The sequence below is a fragment of the Leucoraja erinacea genome, chromosome 32 (assembly GCF_028641065.1).
Source record: "Leucoraja erinacea ecotype New England chromosome 32, Leri_hhj_1, whole genome shotgun sequence".
Lineage (NCBI taxonomy): Eukaryota > Metazoa > Chordata > Chondrichthyes > Rajiformes > Rajidae > Leucoraja > Leucoraja erinaceus.
Window position 1 is genome coordinate 1,569,057 of NC_073408.1, and position 13,592 is coordinate 1,582,648.

Below are 13,592 nucleotides of genomic sequence, written 5' to 3' on the forward strand. Positions count from 1 at the left end.
TGTCACCATGTGCTCATCAGAGCTACAACAGGAGAACGATTAGTGAAGAGCAGAAGGAGAGACGCTTCTTCTACTTTTGTGTGGCGTGCACAGCCTAAAGTTGTTGGACAACTCGTTCAATTAAAACCAAGATGAGAAGAACTTTTTTCACACAGGGAGTGGTGAATCTCTGGAACTCTCTGCCGCAGAGGGTAGTCGAGGCCACAGTTCATTGGCTATATTTAAGAGGGAGTTAGATGTGGCCCTTGTGGCTAAGGGGATCAGAGGGTATGGAGAGAAGGCAGGTACGGGATACTGAGTTGGATGATCAACCATGATCAGTGCAGGCTCGAAGGGCCGAATGGCCTACTCCTGCACCTATTGTCTATGTTTCTATGTTCTATTTGATCTTCCGTTTGTGCACGTCGAGTTGATTGCATTAGTCGAAACAGGGCGGACCAGGTGCAGGGTACAATCTTCGCAGACTGCAGGAGAGACACAGACCGACTGAACACTGGATCGTCAGGTTTGGAGCTCACACAAGTAGGGGAACCACAGCTTCTTCAGGAAGTCTTTGTGGGCACCTTCATCAAATGCTGTTTGTCATTTTTCAAATTTCCCAATTTGGCCACGTGTTAGTAACTCTCTAATCCACAGTGGTGTCAGTTTGTGAATGCACAACTATCCTAATTTAGGCTACCATAAACACAAGAGGATAAACATTCCGTTACTCCAGTGCCAGCTACTCAGACCATAACACCATAAGACATAGGGGCAGAATGAGGCCATTTGGTCCATTGAGTCTACTCCACCATTCAATCACGACTGATCTACTTTTCCTTCTCAACTCCATTCTCATGCCTTCTCCCCATCACCTTTGAATCCCTCCTAATCTAGAACATACCAACAATCTCCGCTTTAAAAATGCCCAATGACTTGGCCTCCACAGCCAACAATGGCAATGAATTCCGCAGATTCACCACCCTCAGGCTAAAGAAATTCCTTCTCATCTCCATTCATATTTGATAGTTATTCAATGAACCCATCTGCATGCTCTGTCTTATTGCTGTTCATGTTGCCCCTTGAATCGCCACCTATATCTCAACATCATACAACAGCAACTGAGAATTTGTTGCCCTGAATAATTCTTCAACGTACTTATATGCCACGTTTTCATAAATTCAAATTCTGAATAATTTTCACTCACCTTTTTTTTAAAAACCAAAAATATTTATTCAAACATTAAAGTAGTATTTACCACACGATAAAACACAACAGAACCCAGTACCATAGCACGACAAAATAAATATACCAAGTCAACTACTAAATAACTATATTACAATCCTTGTTTAAGAAGGAACTGCAGATGCTGGAAAAATCGAAGTTAGACAAAAGTGCTGGAGAAACTCAGCGGGTGAGGCAGCATCTATGGAGCAAAGGAAATAGGCAACGTTTCCAGTCAAGACCCTTGTCAGAAGAAGGGTTTCGACCCGAAACATTGCCTATTTCCTTCGCTCCATAGATGCTGCCTCACCCGCTGAGTTTCTCCAGTATTTTAGTCTATAGAAACATAGAAACATAGAAATTAGGTGCAGGAGTAGGCCATTCGGCCCTTCGAGCCTGCACCGCCATTCAATATGATCATGGCTGATCATCCAACTCAGTATCCCGTACCTGCCTTCTCTCCATACTCCCTGATCCCCTTAGCCACAAGGGCCACATCTAACTCACTCTTAAATATAGCCAATGAACTGGCCTCAACTACCCTCTGTGGCAGAGAGTTCCAGAGATTCACCACACTCTGTGTACAAATATTACAAAATATATTACAATCCTTGTCCGGGGTACACTCAACCCCCCTAATGTTCACTCACCTTAGTGATCACTTGTACACTTGTATTGGGCAGAATGGCAGTGGTTAGTTTGAGAGGGAAGTTCACTCGTGCCAGCCTCCTATTGTCCATCGCATGTTTGCACTGCACACACCCGAGGCCAGGCAGATACCTGGCAGGCTTTGTCCACTCGAAAAATTCCTTTCCCCTCAATGATGCCAAGGCAACCAAAACCGGGAGCGAATCTCATACCTCAGCAGCTTTGTGAAAGTAGAAGGTCGATACACAAGGTGAACACGCACGCAGCTGTGCTGAGGCAGCTAACTCTGTCCGAACATAAATGCCAGGGGAACCAAACCGTGTATCCTGAAGCCTGGGATACTGTGACAACTTCAATTCCCAGTCCGTTCCTGTAACGTCTGCAGTCTGATCGTGGCATCTCTCAATCCCAACACTGGCTCCCAGCTGGGGAGGTTTGGATCATCCTCGACATCACCAAGAGCATTTTAAAATGTAATCTCCACTGAAGCCCAGGAGCGCAGCATTCTCAGTTTCCCTCTCCCTTCCTCCCTCTCTCCACCTTCTGCCGTGTTAAACAGAATTGTCAGGGGGAAGGAGGCAGGAACAGGACATTGTGGGTGGAGATAGGAGTTGGAAAGAACTTCGACTGGGCTGGAAAATAATCTCTTAACTCCTTCCAGTCCATTCTGAGTCAAATTCCTCTCCCCTAGTCAGTCAGTCCAAACCAAGTGTATACTTTATCCAATACACACACAGCAGCCGTCCACTCAGCCACGACCTGCCTCAGCCTTCATCATCATTCATCTCCACTATTTATTGCGTTGTCCAAGTTCCTAAACTCACACCTTGGCGCTGATGATGGAGCAGGAAAGAATAAAACACCCCAATCAGTAGAAACAGACAGCAACGCTTCCTGATCAATAACCCATGATAACAGGAGCACCCAAGGCAGTGCTCAGCTTCATCCACTCTGCTTCATACTCTGGTCTCATGATGGTGCAGCCCGATACAGTCCCAACTGCATCTTCACATTTGCCGACACCACCAATTCAAGTCAAGTCAAGTCAAGTTTATTTGTCACATACACATACACAACAATTACGGGTGATGGTGAGCCAGAGTGTAGAGGGGAGATACAACGACTGACCGATAGGTGCTGAATGGCACAACAACCTGGCTCTCCGCATCAGTAAAACCAAGGAACTGATTGTAGACTTTAGAAGAGGAAGGCTCTGTTATAATAGAGAAATTGATGCGATCATAAAGAGCTCACCGATGCCTCTACTTCTGGCAAAGATTGAGGAGATACGGCATGATGAGGATGAAAACTCTCATGAACTTCTACAGGTGTACAGTAGGTATACGACCTGGTTCGGCAAAAATTTTTTAATTTAAAATTTCAAAATTTAATTTAATTCAATTTAATTCAATTTAATTGTCATTTGGACCCCTTGAGGTCCAAACGAAATGCCGTTTCGTTTGGACCTCAACTTGAACGCCCCGGACAACAAATGCGCAAATATTCTTTTAAAAATATTTTTAATACCTATTTATTATTTTCTTTACTGATCTGGTGAATATGTGAGTCAATGGCTGTTGTGATTTGTTCTTTTTAAATCTTTTATCCTGTGTCTTCTATGTACACACCAAAGGAGATGCAACGTAATTTCATTGTACAGTTGTTGTGCAATGACAATAAACGCATTTCAATATTCCAATTTCAAAGAAGATTACGAGAAATGGTGAGGACTTCCCAGCCCACCACAGGTACTGAGAGTGTGTCAGGGGAAACACCTTGCCATAAAAGAACTTGCTCCATCCAAAATCCACTGAAACTTATTATTGAACCTCGGTACATATTTCGACACAACTCTAGTTCCAGTTAAAGTTCATAGGCAATTTGATATATTATTTAGATGGGAGCACATCAGGGCTCAAAATTAATGGTTGCCCGGGTGCCAATGGCCACCTACAGTCTTGCAGGGCAACATAAAAGCCATGCCATTTTGCCCGGCTTGGCAAGCACCCGGGACACCTATCGTTCAACTATGAGCGGGCTCCCCTCTCTATCTCTCTCTCTCCGTCACTCTCTGTCTCTGCCAACCGTCCGTATACGTGTCCGGGCCGCCGGTTGGCCGCTCTCTGCTCGCTCCTCATCCGCCCTGTGCTTGCACACAACCACGGCTAGTACATCATCGGCCACCCTGCACATGCGCACTGCCACGGCAACTGGTCGGCGCTGGGCACTTTGTCTCCCTCCCTTTGCATTGTGGGAGATCTGGCCCCCACCGTCTCGCCGCGACCGCTGAACACCAGCGCAGAACCCCTCCCCGGAGCTGGAGTAACCCCCTGGAGTAACCCCCTGGAGTAACTCCCTGGAGTAACTCCCTGGAGTAACCCCCTGGAGTAACCCCCTGGAGTAACCCCCTGGAGTAACTCCCTGGAGTAACCCCCTGGAGTAACCCCCTGGAGTAACCCCTGGAGTAACCCCCTGGAGTAACCCCCTGGAGTAACCCCCTGGAGTAACTCCCCTGGAGTAACCCCCTGGAGTAACCCCCTGGAGTAACTCCCTGGAGTAACCCCCTGGAGTAACCCCCTGGAGTAACCCCCTGGAGTAACCCCCTGGAGTAACTCCCTGGAGTAACTCCCTGGAGTAACTCCCTGGAGTAACCCCCTGGAGTAACTCCCTGGAGTAACCCCCTGGAGTAACTTCCTGGAGTAACTCCCTGGAGTAACCCCCTGGAGTAACTCCCTGGAGTAACCCCCTGGAGTAACTCCCTGGAGTAACCCCCTGGAGTAACTTTCTGGAGTAACTCTTGCTTCTTGGTTTCCTGGTCCTCCAAAAATATTCCAAATGGAATTTAGACTGGAGTGGACCCTCCACCTCCAAACTTCAAACTCTGAAATATAACAGCCTATTGCACTTTGTCTGTTTATTTATTGTGTATATATATATGGTCTATGGTATATAGACACACTGAACTTTTATCTCCTGTTCTGTATTATGCTTACATATTCTGTTGTGTTGCAGCAAGCAAGAATTTCATTGTCCTATCTGGGACACATGACAATATAACACTCTAGATTCTTGACTTGGAAACCAAGCTGTGTTCTTTGACATCCTCTGTGACGAGGCATCAGTCAATTTGACATCAGAGTTCCGTGGTCAGTGAGTTATTCATTTGTAAAATCAGTTGAGAATTCTTTTGACTTCACATGTGATCATGTTGGACATCTGTCAGTGAACGATGGGCAGATACTAATCCGATCTTGCAGTTCACCTCTGGGGCACTGCATCCAAGGGGAAGCTCTGCGTTTCTGACTGGATCGTGACTGGGCAAAGTCATCATGGGCCACCATGTACAGAGAATTGTTCAACAAGTATTGTATCATTTCTGACTAACATCCAATTAAATTGATTATTTCTTTTACGCACTCGCATTTCATTAACGCAATTTTTTTTTTTTAAACAGAAGATGCGGGGAAAACACAGCATGTCAGACAGCATCTGCGGAAAGAGAAACAGTAAATGTTTCTGGATAGGACCTGTGGACCTTCAGATTTCCAGCATCAGAAGTTATTTATATATTTGCCTAAGTGATTAAAAAATGCCTCCAATTACCGCAATGCCCAATGAAAAGCAATAGGGACAGTACAAGGCCATTCAGCCCATCAGCTTTACTGCCCTTTAGTTGAATAAAGGTGTTATGGCACCTTAACAACACTTGCCTGCCTTTGTTCGAATCCTTCTAATTGATTTACTCAAATCTATTGTAGACACAAAATGCTGGAGTAACTCAGCGGGTCGGGTATAACCTCTTGAGAAAAGGAATAGAAACATAGAAACATAGAAATTAGGTGCAGGAGTAGGCCATTCGGCCCTTCAAGCCTGCACCGCCATTCAATATGATCATGGCTGATCATCCAACTCAGTATCCTGTACCTGCCTTCTCCCCATACCTTCTGATCTCCAGCCACAAGGGCCACATCTAACTCCCACTTAAATATAGCCAATGAACTGGCCTCAACTACTCTCTGTGGCAGAGAGTTCCAGAGATTAACCACTCTCTGTGTGAACAAAGTTCTCCTCATCTCGGTTTTAAAGGATTTCCCCCTTATCCTTAAGCTGTGACCCCTTGTCCTGGACTTCCCCAACATCGGGAACAATCTTCCTGCATCTAGCCTGTCCAACCCCTTAAGAATTTTGTAAGTTTCTATAAGATCCCCCCTCAATCTTCAAAATTCTAGAGAGTATAAACCAAGTCTATCCAGTCTTTCTTCATAAGACAGTCCTGACATCCCAGGAATCAGTCTGGTGAACCTTCTCTGCACTCCCTCTATGGCAATAATGTCCTTCCTCAGATTTGGATGATGAAAAATAGGTGACGTTTCGAGTCAAGACCCTTCTTCGGACCCTTCCTTCCTACACATTTTACAGAAATCTAATCTTCTGTGATACTACAGTTTCCGTCAAAAACAACTCTGCCATTCCAGTTTGTGTCTGAAAAATGGTTTCTTATTTCAATGTGAAATAAGTTCTTTATTCCATTGGTGAATGTTTATGTTAAAGTGTGTTTTGTGTGTTCTGTTGCTTTTTATTGGTGTGACTGTATGGCTAATCAAATTCCTTGTATACAAAACATACTAATAAAGTATGATTATGAATATGAACCCCCCCCCCCCCATGTTCTCCACAGATGCTGCATGACCCGTGAGTTACTCCAGCATTTTGTGTCCTTTTATGTATTAAGCAGTGCCTGCAGTTCTTTTCAAAGATCCTATAGCGGAGCGCTCCGCTATAGGATCTTTGGTTCTTTTGTTCCTTTGTTCTGGACTTCCTGCCCAGCCTGATCAGATGTTCAATGTCATAGAAACGTACAAAATTCTTAAGGGGTTGTAGAGGCTAGATGCAGGAAGATTGTTCCCGGAGTTGGGGAAGTCCAGAACAAGGGGTCACAGTTTAAGGATAAAGGGGGAAGTCTTTTAGGACTGAGATGAGAAAACAAAATTTCTCGCAGAGAGTGGTGAGTCTGTGGAATTCTCTGCCACAGAAAGTAGTTGAGGCCACAGTTCATTGGCTATATTTAATAGGGAGTTGGATGTGGCCCTTGTGGCTAAGGGGATCAGGGGGTATGGAGAGAAGGCAGGTGCGGGATACTGAGTTGGATGATCAGCCATGATCATATCGAATGGCGGTGCTGGCTCGAAGGGCCGAATGGCCTCTACTCCTGCACCTATTGTCTATGTTTCTATGCTTCTATAATAGGGCTTGAGCTAGGAGGACGGATATTGTTTGCCCTGTTCGAAACGGAAATGAAAGATCTCTTTCATGTTAAGATGGAGGTTAAACCAGGGTGGTGTGAGCTGTTACACTTTGGGAGGTCAAATGTAGCAGGCAGGACCTTTGGGTCATGGATGGACAAAGGGATCTTAGGGTGCAAGTCCACAGCTCCCCGAAAGTGGAAACACACGTTGACAAAGTGGCAGAGAAGGAATACAGTGTACTTGCCTTTATTGGTTGGGGATAATGAGTTTAGAAATTGTAAAACCATGTGGCAGCTGTATAAAACTTTGGAGAGGTCACGTTTAGAGTATTGTGTGTAGTTCTGGTCTTGGAGGCTTTGAAGAGGGTGCAGATGTTCACAGGGATATTGCCCGGACTAGAGAGTATATTCTAGATGGAGAGGAATCTTTCTGAAGCATCAGAGGCAGAAGTATATCATACAATGTGAGAATTAGCTGGAGTATACAGTCAGAATCGTTTTACCAATGTGGAAATGTCAAATACTTGAGGGTATATACAGTGAGGGGGGGGGGAAGCTTCGAGGGGATTTTTGAGGTGTTTTTTTTTTTACACCAACCTGAAACATATAGCACGGCAACATTGAAGAGGCATTTAGGTACACATGAGTAGGCAGATGATGCAGGGGTATAGACTACACACAGGCAGATGGGATTATTTGGATTGGCATCTTGGGCCAAATAAGGAATAGGAGTAGAATTAGGCCATTCGGCCCATCAAATCTGCTCCGCCATTCAATCATGGCTGATCTATCTCTCCCTCCTAACACCATTCTCCTACCGTCTGACCTCTGACACCTGTACTAACCAAGTATCTATATATCTCTGCCTTAAAAATATCTTCTTTTATTTCTATCTTTTTTAAAGCTCAAAAAATGAAGTGGTACAACATAATGTAATAAGATATATGCGATGTATTAATGTGATTTACTGTACTGCTAATAAAAATAAAATAAAAAAATAAAAAAAATAAAAATATCCACTGACTTGGACTCCCACAGCCATCTGTGGCAACAAAATCCACACATTCACCACGCTCCGACTAAAGAAATTTCTCCGCATCTCCTTCCTAAAAGAACGTCCTTTAATTCTGAGGCCGTGGCCTATTCCTGTGTCCTGCTGTTCTATACTCAATGTAAAACTCAAGGAGATGTGGGTCTTTAATGAGTTTTAATGAATTTTACATAAACAGTTAAATGGACACAGCTAACTCCTGGAAAGTGACCATTCACACATAATGGGCTCTTGGAGACCGTACAGAGCCAAGTCTTAACTCAACAGCTGGGCTGGATGCCTTCCCAAGTACTCAAACACCCCCATAGTAGTTCCAATACTTCCTGCAGCCAGACAGTCACAGAGATACAGCACAGAAACAGTCCCTTCAGCCCATCGAGTCCACCAATCATTCACCCCTTTTACAATACCTCTACTGTTATCCCATATTTTGTTTCCCCCACTTTCGACAATAGACAATAGGTGCAGGAGTAGGCCATTCAGCCCTTCGAGCCAGCACAGCCATTCAATGTGATCATGGCTGATCATCCCCAATCAGTACCCTGTTCCTGCCTTCTCCCCAAATCCCCTGACTCCACTATCTTTAAGAGCCCTATCTAGCTCTCTCTTGAAAGATTCCTGAGAGCCAGCCTCCACCGCAGAGAATTCCACAGACTCACAACTCCCTGTGAGAAAAAGTATCCATTCTAAATGGCTTACCCCTTATTCTTAAATTGCGTGGCCCCCGGTTCTGGACTCCCCCAACATCGGGAACATGTTTCCTGCCTCCAGCGTGTCCAAACCCTTAATAATCTTATATGTTTCAATAAGATATCCTCTCATCCTTCTAAACCCCAGAGTATACAAGCCCAGCTCCACCCAGATTCATCCACACAGTCCATTGTTAATTAACTAACCGACCTGGAAGTCATTGAGATTCGGGAGAAACTTGGAGCACACTGAGAAATCCCGTATGGTCACAGGTCGAACGTGCAATATTCCCACAGACAGCACCCGTGGTCAGGATTGAACCGGAGTCCCTGGTGTTTTGGGGCAGTGGTTCTACCAGCTGTGCCACTTGCTGCCCTGGTAACAAAGTACAACTCCCCATTCTTGCAGTGTTCTTCAGACTGAAGTAGGGTTTCGGCCCGAAACGTTGCCTATTTCCCTATTTCCTTCACTCCATAGATGCAACGTTTGCTGCACCCGAAACCCTGAAGGAAATGAGTTTCTCCAGCATTTATGTTACGGGAGCGAAGGAAATAGGCAGCGTTTCGGGCCGAAACCCTGAAGGAAATAGGCAACGTTTCGGGCCGAAACCCGGAAGGGTTTCGGCCCGAAACGTTACCTATTTCCTTCGCTCCATAGATGCTGCTGCACCCGCTTTGTTTCTCCAGCACTTTTGTGTACCCTCTTCATTGACCATATCAGTTCCCTTTATATCTTAAAAACTTCAACGAAATCACCTCGTGAACTTATTCCAGTGAATACAAACCTAATCAACAATCTCACCTCATGGAGTTTTGGTCTGATTAGCCTACCAATTCTAATCCATCATTTCATTTCATAACCATCAGAGCATTTTCAGTAGTGGGAGAGTCAAGGACCAGAGGGCTCAGCCTCAGGATAAAAGGATGCACCATTAGAATGGGGATGAGGAGGAATTTCTTTAGCCAGAGGGCGGTGAGTCTGTGGAATCCATTGGGAATTTTTAAAGCGATGAATTATAAGTTTGTGATTATTAAGGGAGTTACAGGGAAGAGACAAGAGAAGGAAGCTGAGATGGGAATGTAGATCAGCCCCGATCGAATGGCGGAGCAGACATGATGGGCGGAATGGCCAAATTCTGCTGCTATGTTTTACTTACAAAATTCGTAAAGGATTGGACAGGCTAGATGCAGGAAGATTGTTCCCGATGTTGGGGAAGTCCAGGACAAGGGGTCACAGCTTAAGGATAGAGGGGAAATCCTTTAGAACCGAGATGAGAAAAACATTTTTCACACAAAGAGTGGTGAATCTCTGGAATTCTCTGCCACAGAAGGTAGTTGAGGCCACAGTTCATTGGCTATATTTAAGAGGGAGTTAGATGTGGGCCTTGTGGCTAGAGGGATCGGGGGTATGGAGAGAAGGCAGGTACGGGATACTGAGTTGGATGATCAGCCATGATCATATTGAATGGTGGTGCAGGCTCGAAGGGCCGAATGGCCTACTCCTGCACCTAATTTCTATGTTTCTATGATATCAATATTTGTACAGACTGTGGGGAGAGGGAGTAGCATGTTTGTTGCTGCCTCGGAGACTAAATGGAGAGAAATAAAATGTGAAATCACCAAAGGAAAATGACTCAGAAAACTTGGACTCGTCAACAGAAATATTTCCTATTTTTCACTGCTTAATTGCATAATCACAAGCCTTGAACTCAGGCGTGGAATTGTCGAGGGCATTTTCATTGGGGAGATACCCTCCATTCATTTGTAGCTGCTCACTCTCACGATGTGGTGACGAGCTTTTGCCAAAGGCATTGGGAAATTCTGCTAATTAATGGGAACTTTCTGCCAAAGCACGACAACTTTGGGTGTCCATAAGGTCATAAGGTCACATAAGTGATCGGAGCAAAATTAGGTCATTTAATACATCATGATCCATGGGCACTATTCCACCACATTGGTTTTTTTTTAGTTCACATCAACCTTCGAGATACTAGAGTCAATTTACAGAGAGCCAATTCGTCTTTGTGATGTGGGAGAAAACCGGAGCACCCGGAGGAAAACTGTGCTGTTACAGGGGGAACGTGCAAACTCTACATAGACAGCACCCGAGGTCAGGAGCCCGAAGAGCTCTATCTAACCCTCTCTTGAATACATCCAGTGAATTGGCCTCCACTGCCTTCTGTGGCAGAAAATTCCACAGATTCACAACTCTCTGGGTGAAAAGGTTTTTCCTCACCTCAGTCCTAAATGGCCGACCCCTTATTCCTAAACTGAAGACAAGTTAAGCTGCAGCACCAACATTGGCTGTCCTGGTCATCAGGTAATGTAGACCTTGTGGTGTCATGGGATCTTTTCATTCCAGCCAGATTGAGCTTTTCTTTGTCATCTCTTGCCAAATAATCCATTTGAATTCACCGCTCCACGATGATGTGGGAAGTGTCGGCCCAGTCTGCTCGTTCTGTAACTCATTTGGAGCTTCAGCTTTCCGGGTCAACGATAAAAGTGCTGCCATCAAGCCTTGATGATGCTCACTTTGATGTGAATTATGCAGGAAACATAGAAACATAGAAATTAGGTGCAGGAGTAGGCCATTCGGCCCTTCACGCCTGCACCGCCATTCAATATGATCATGGTTGATCATCCAACTCAGTATCCCGTACCTGCCTTCTCTCCATACCCCCTGATCCCCTTAGCCACAAGGGCCACATCTAACTCCCTCTTAAATATAGCCAATGAACTGGCCTCAACTACCCTCTGTGGCAGAGAGTTCCACAGATTCACCACTCTCTGTGTGAAAAAAGTTCTTCTCATCTCGGTTTTAAAGGATTTCCCCCTTATCCTTAAGCTATGACCCCTTGTCCTGGACTTCCCCAACATCGGGAACAATCTTCCTGCATCTAGCCTGTCCAACCCCTTAAGAATTTTGTAAGTTTCTATAAGATCCCCTCTCAATCTCCTAAATTCTAGAGAGTATAAACCAAGTCTATCCAGTCTTTCTTCATAAGACAGTCCTGACATCCCAGGAATCAGTCTGGTGAACCTTCTCTGCACTCCCTCTATGGCAATAATGTCCTTCCTCAGGAAGGAACTGCAGATGCTGGTTTAAACCAAAGACAGACGCAAAATGCTGGAGTAACTTAGCGGGCCTGGCAGCATCTCTGGAGAGAAGGAATGGGTGATGTTTCGGGTCGAGACCCTTCTTCACTCTGTGCTCCAAGCCCTGATGTGCCTGTCCGATATCCTTCTGAAGACACTGTTCATTCCACTCCGATCTCTCTCATGAGCAGCGAATTCCATGACAGCATCAGCTGCATAAAAAAATGACCCTCATGTAACCTCTGCATCTCTTGCCTAAAACATAAAATCAACATCTCCAAATCCTGAAACAATTAATGAGACCTGCTTTTCCCTGCCTGCTATCTCTCAACTGCTTTGATATTGTATGCTCCTGTTCCATTGTTGCCTCCTATGTTGCTTGTCCAACTAATTAGCTAAAATCAATTGTATCCCTATAAATTTTCAGTGCAATCTCCTCTGCGCTCTCTCAAGGACGTTTGCATTGTTTAACCTCCAGTAAATGAATGAACAGAAAAATCAATTAGATCTTTTTTAAAAAGGAGTTGATATATTAGTTGGATGATAATAAATCTAAAAGACTGTGTCCCAATCTGCCCTCTCCTCATTCTCATCCACTTCACCTCCCGGTACTTTTCCACCGGTCCCTCCTTCTCCTCACCTGCCTGCCACTCCCCTCTCATCAGCCCAACTCTCCTCACCTGTTGCACTCAGTTGCCTCTGATCACCCTATTAACCCGGTATATAGACTCTCCTCACCATTCAAACAGTGCCAAATTGCCGCAGCATTCATGCAAGACTCTCCAGCGATTTCACGACTGTCTACACGGATTCGAACCTGCCTGCCCCTGACCATTCCGTCCTGTCATCTTCCCGGATATCTCCTCAGCCTTCTGTCCCCGACCTCCTGGTTTCTGTCTGCCTCTCTCCTGGGCTGTTTGGTGTATCCCTGCAACGGCTCCTCGACTTCCTGCCTGGCTTCAACTCTCCTTTCGTCTGTCCCTCGCTGGTTTGTTTGCATCGTGTGTTGGATCTCCTGGTTACCGGACCTTCCGCTACCCCGACTACGTCTCCTGCCTGCCCCTCTTCGGAACCCTCGCTCAATCCTGAGCCTCTGTGTGAGTACGGTGTACCCATTCCTGTGTTACTACTCTGTGCTGCTATTGGGTCCAAGCTATACCCGTTACAGGCTGGGGAGCAAGAGGTCTGGAGGTACACATATACAACTCGTTAAAGATTCTTCATCATTAGAGATTTCTCCTTTTTCTTTTTTTCCGATCTAGTTATTAGTTCATAAAATGTTAAAACTGAATCGGTACGAAAATTGTATAACTGTTATGTCGATGATTTTCTTTTTGTACAATTGCTTCTAATAAAAATAAATAAATACATTAAAAAAAAAAAAAGATTGTTCATCAGGTTGAATAAGGCCAATGGTCTACCTTCTATGATACAATACGATAGAAATGTATTTATCCCAGGAGGGAAATTGATCGAGGAGAAGAAGGATTGAGAAAGGAGGAAAAGTTTGCATCAAGCCGTGGTTACGCAATGCTTAGGAAAACCATATGTACAATTCTGGATTGTCACTATATAAAGGGCCTGTCCCACTTACGTAATTTTTTCGGCAACTGCCGGCACCCGTCATAGTCTCAGTAGGTTGTCGACAATTTTCAACATG

The 13,592-nt window shown here is 44.9% G+C and overlaps 1 protein-coding gene across 7 annotated transcripts in view; it reads right to left on the bottom strand.

Moving 5' to 3' along the window:
- phldb1b (pleckstrin homology-like domain, family B, member 1b) overlaps positions 1-13,592 on the bottom strand; it is a 238,366-nt gene that overhangs the window by 191,170 nt on the left and 33,604 nt on the right. Inside the window, exon 1 of one of the 7 annotated variants that reach the window (XM_055660548.1) lies at positions 1,854-2,379. The exons of the other annotated variants lie outside the window; for them this stretch is intronic. Coding sequence (XP_055516523.1) covers positions 1,854-1,943 — 90 coding nt within the window. The 5' untranslated portion in view covers positions 1,944-2,379. Of the gene's footprint in view, positions 1-1,853; positions 2,380-13,592 lie in introns of those variants that run through there. 7 annotated transcript variants of the gene reach the window in all.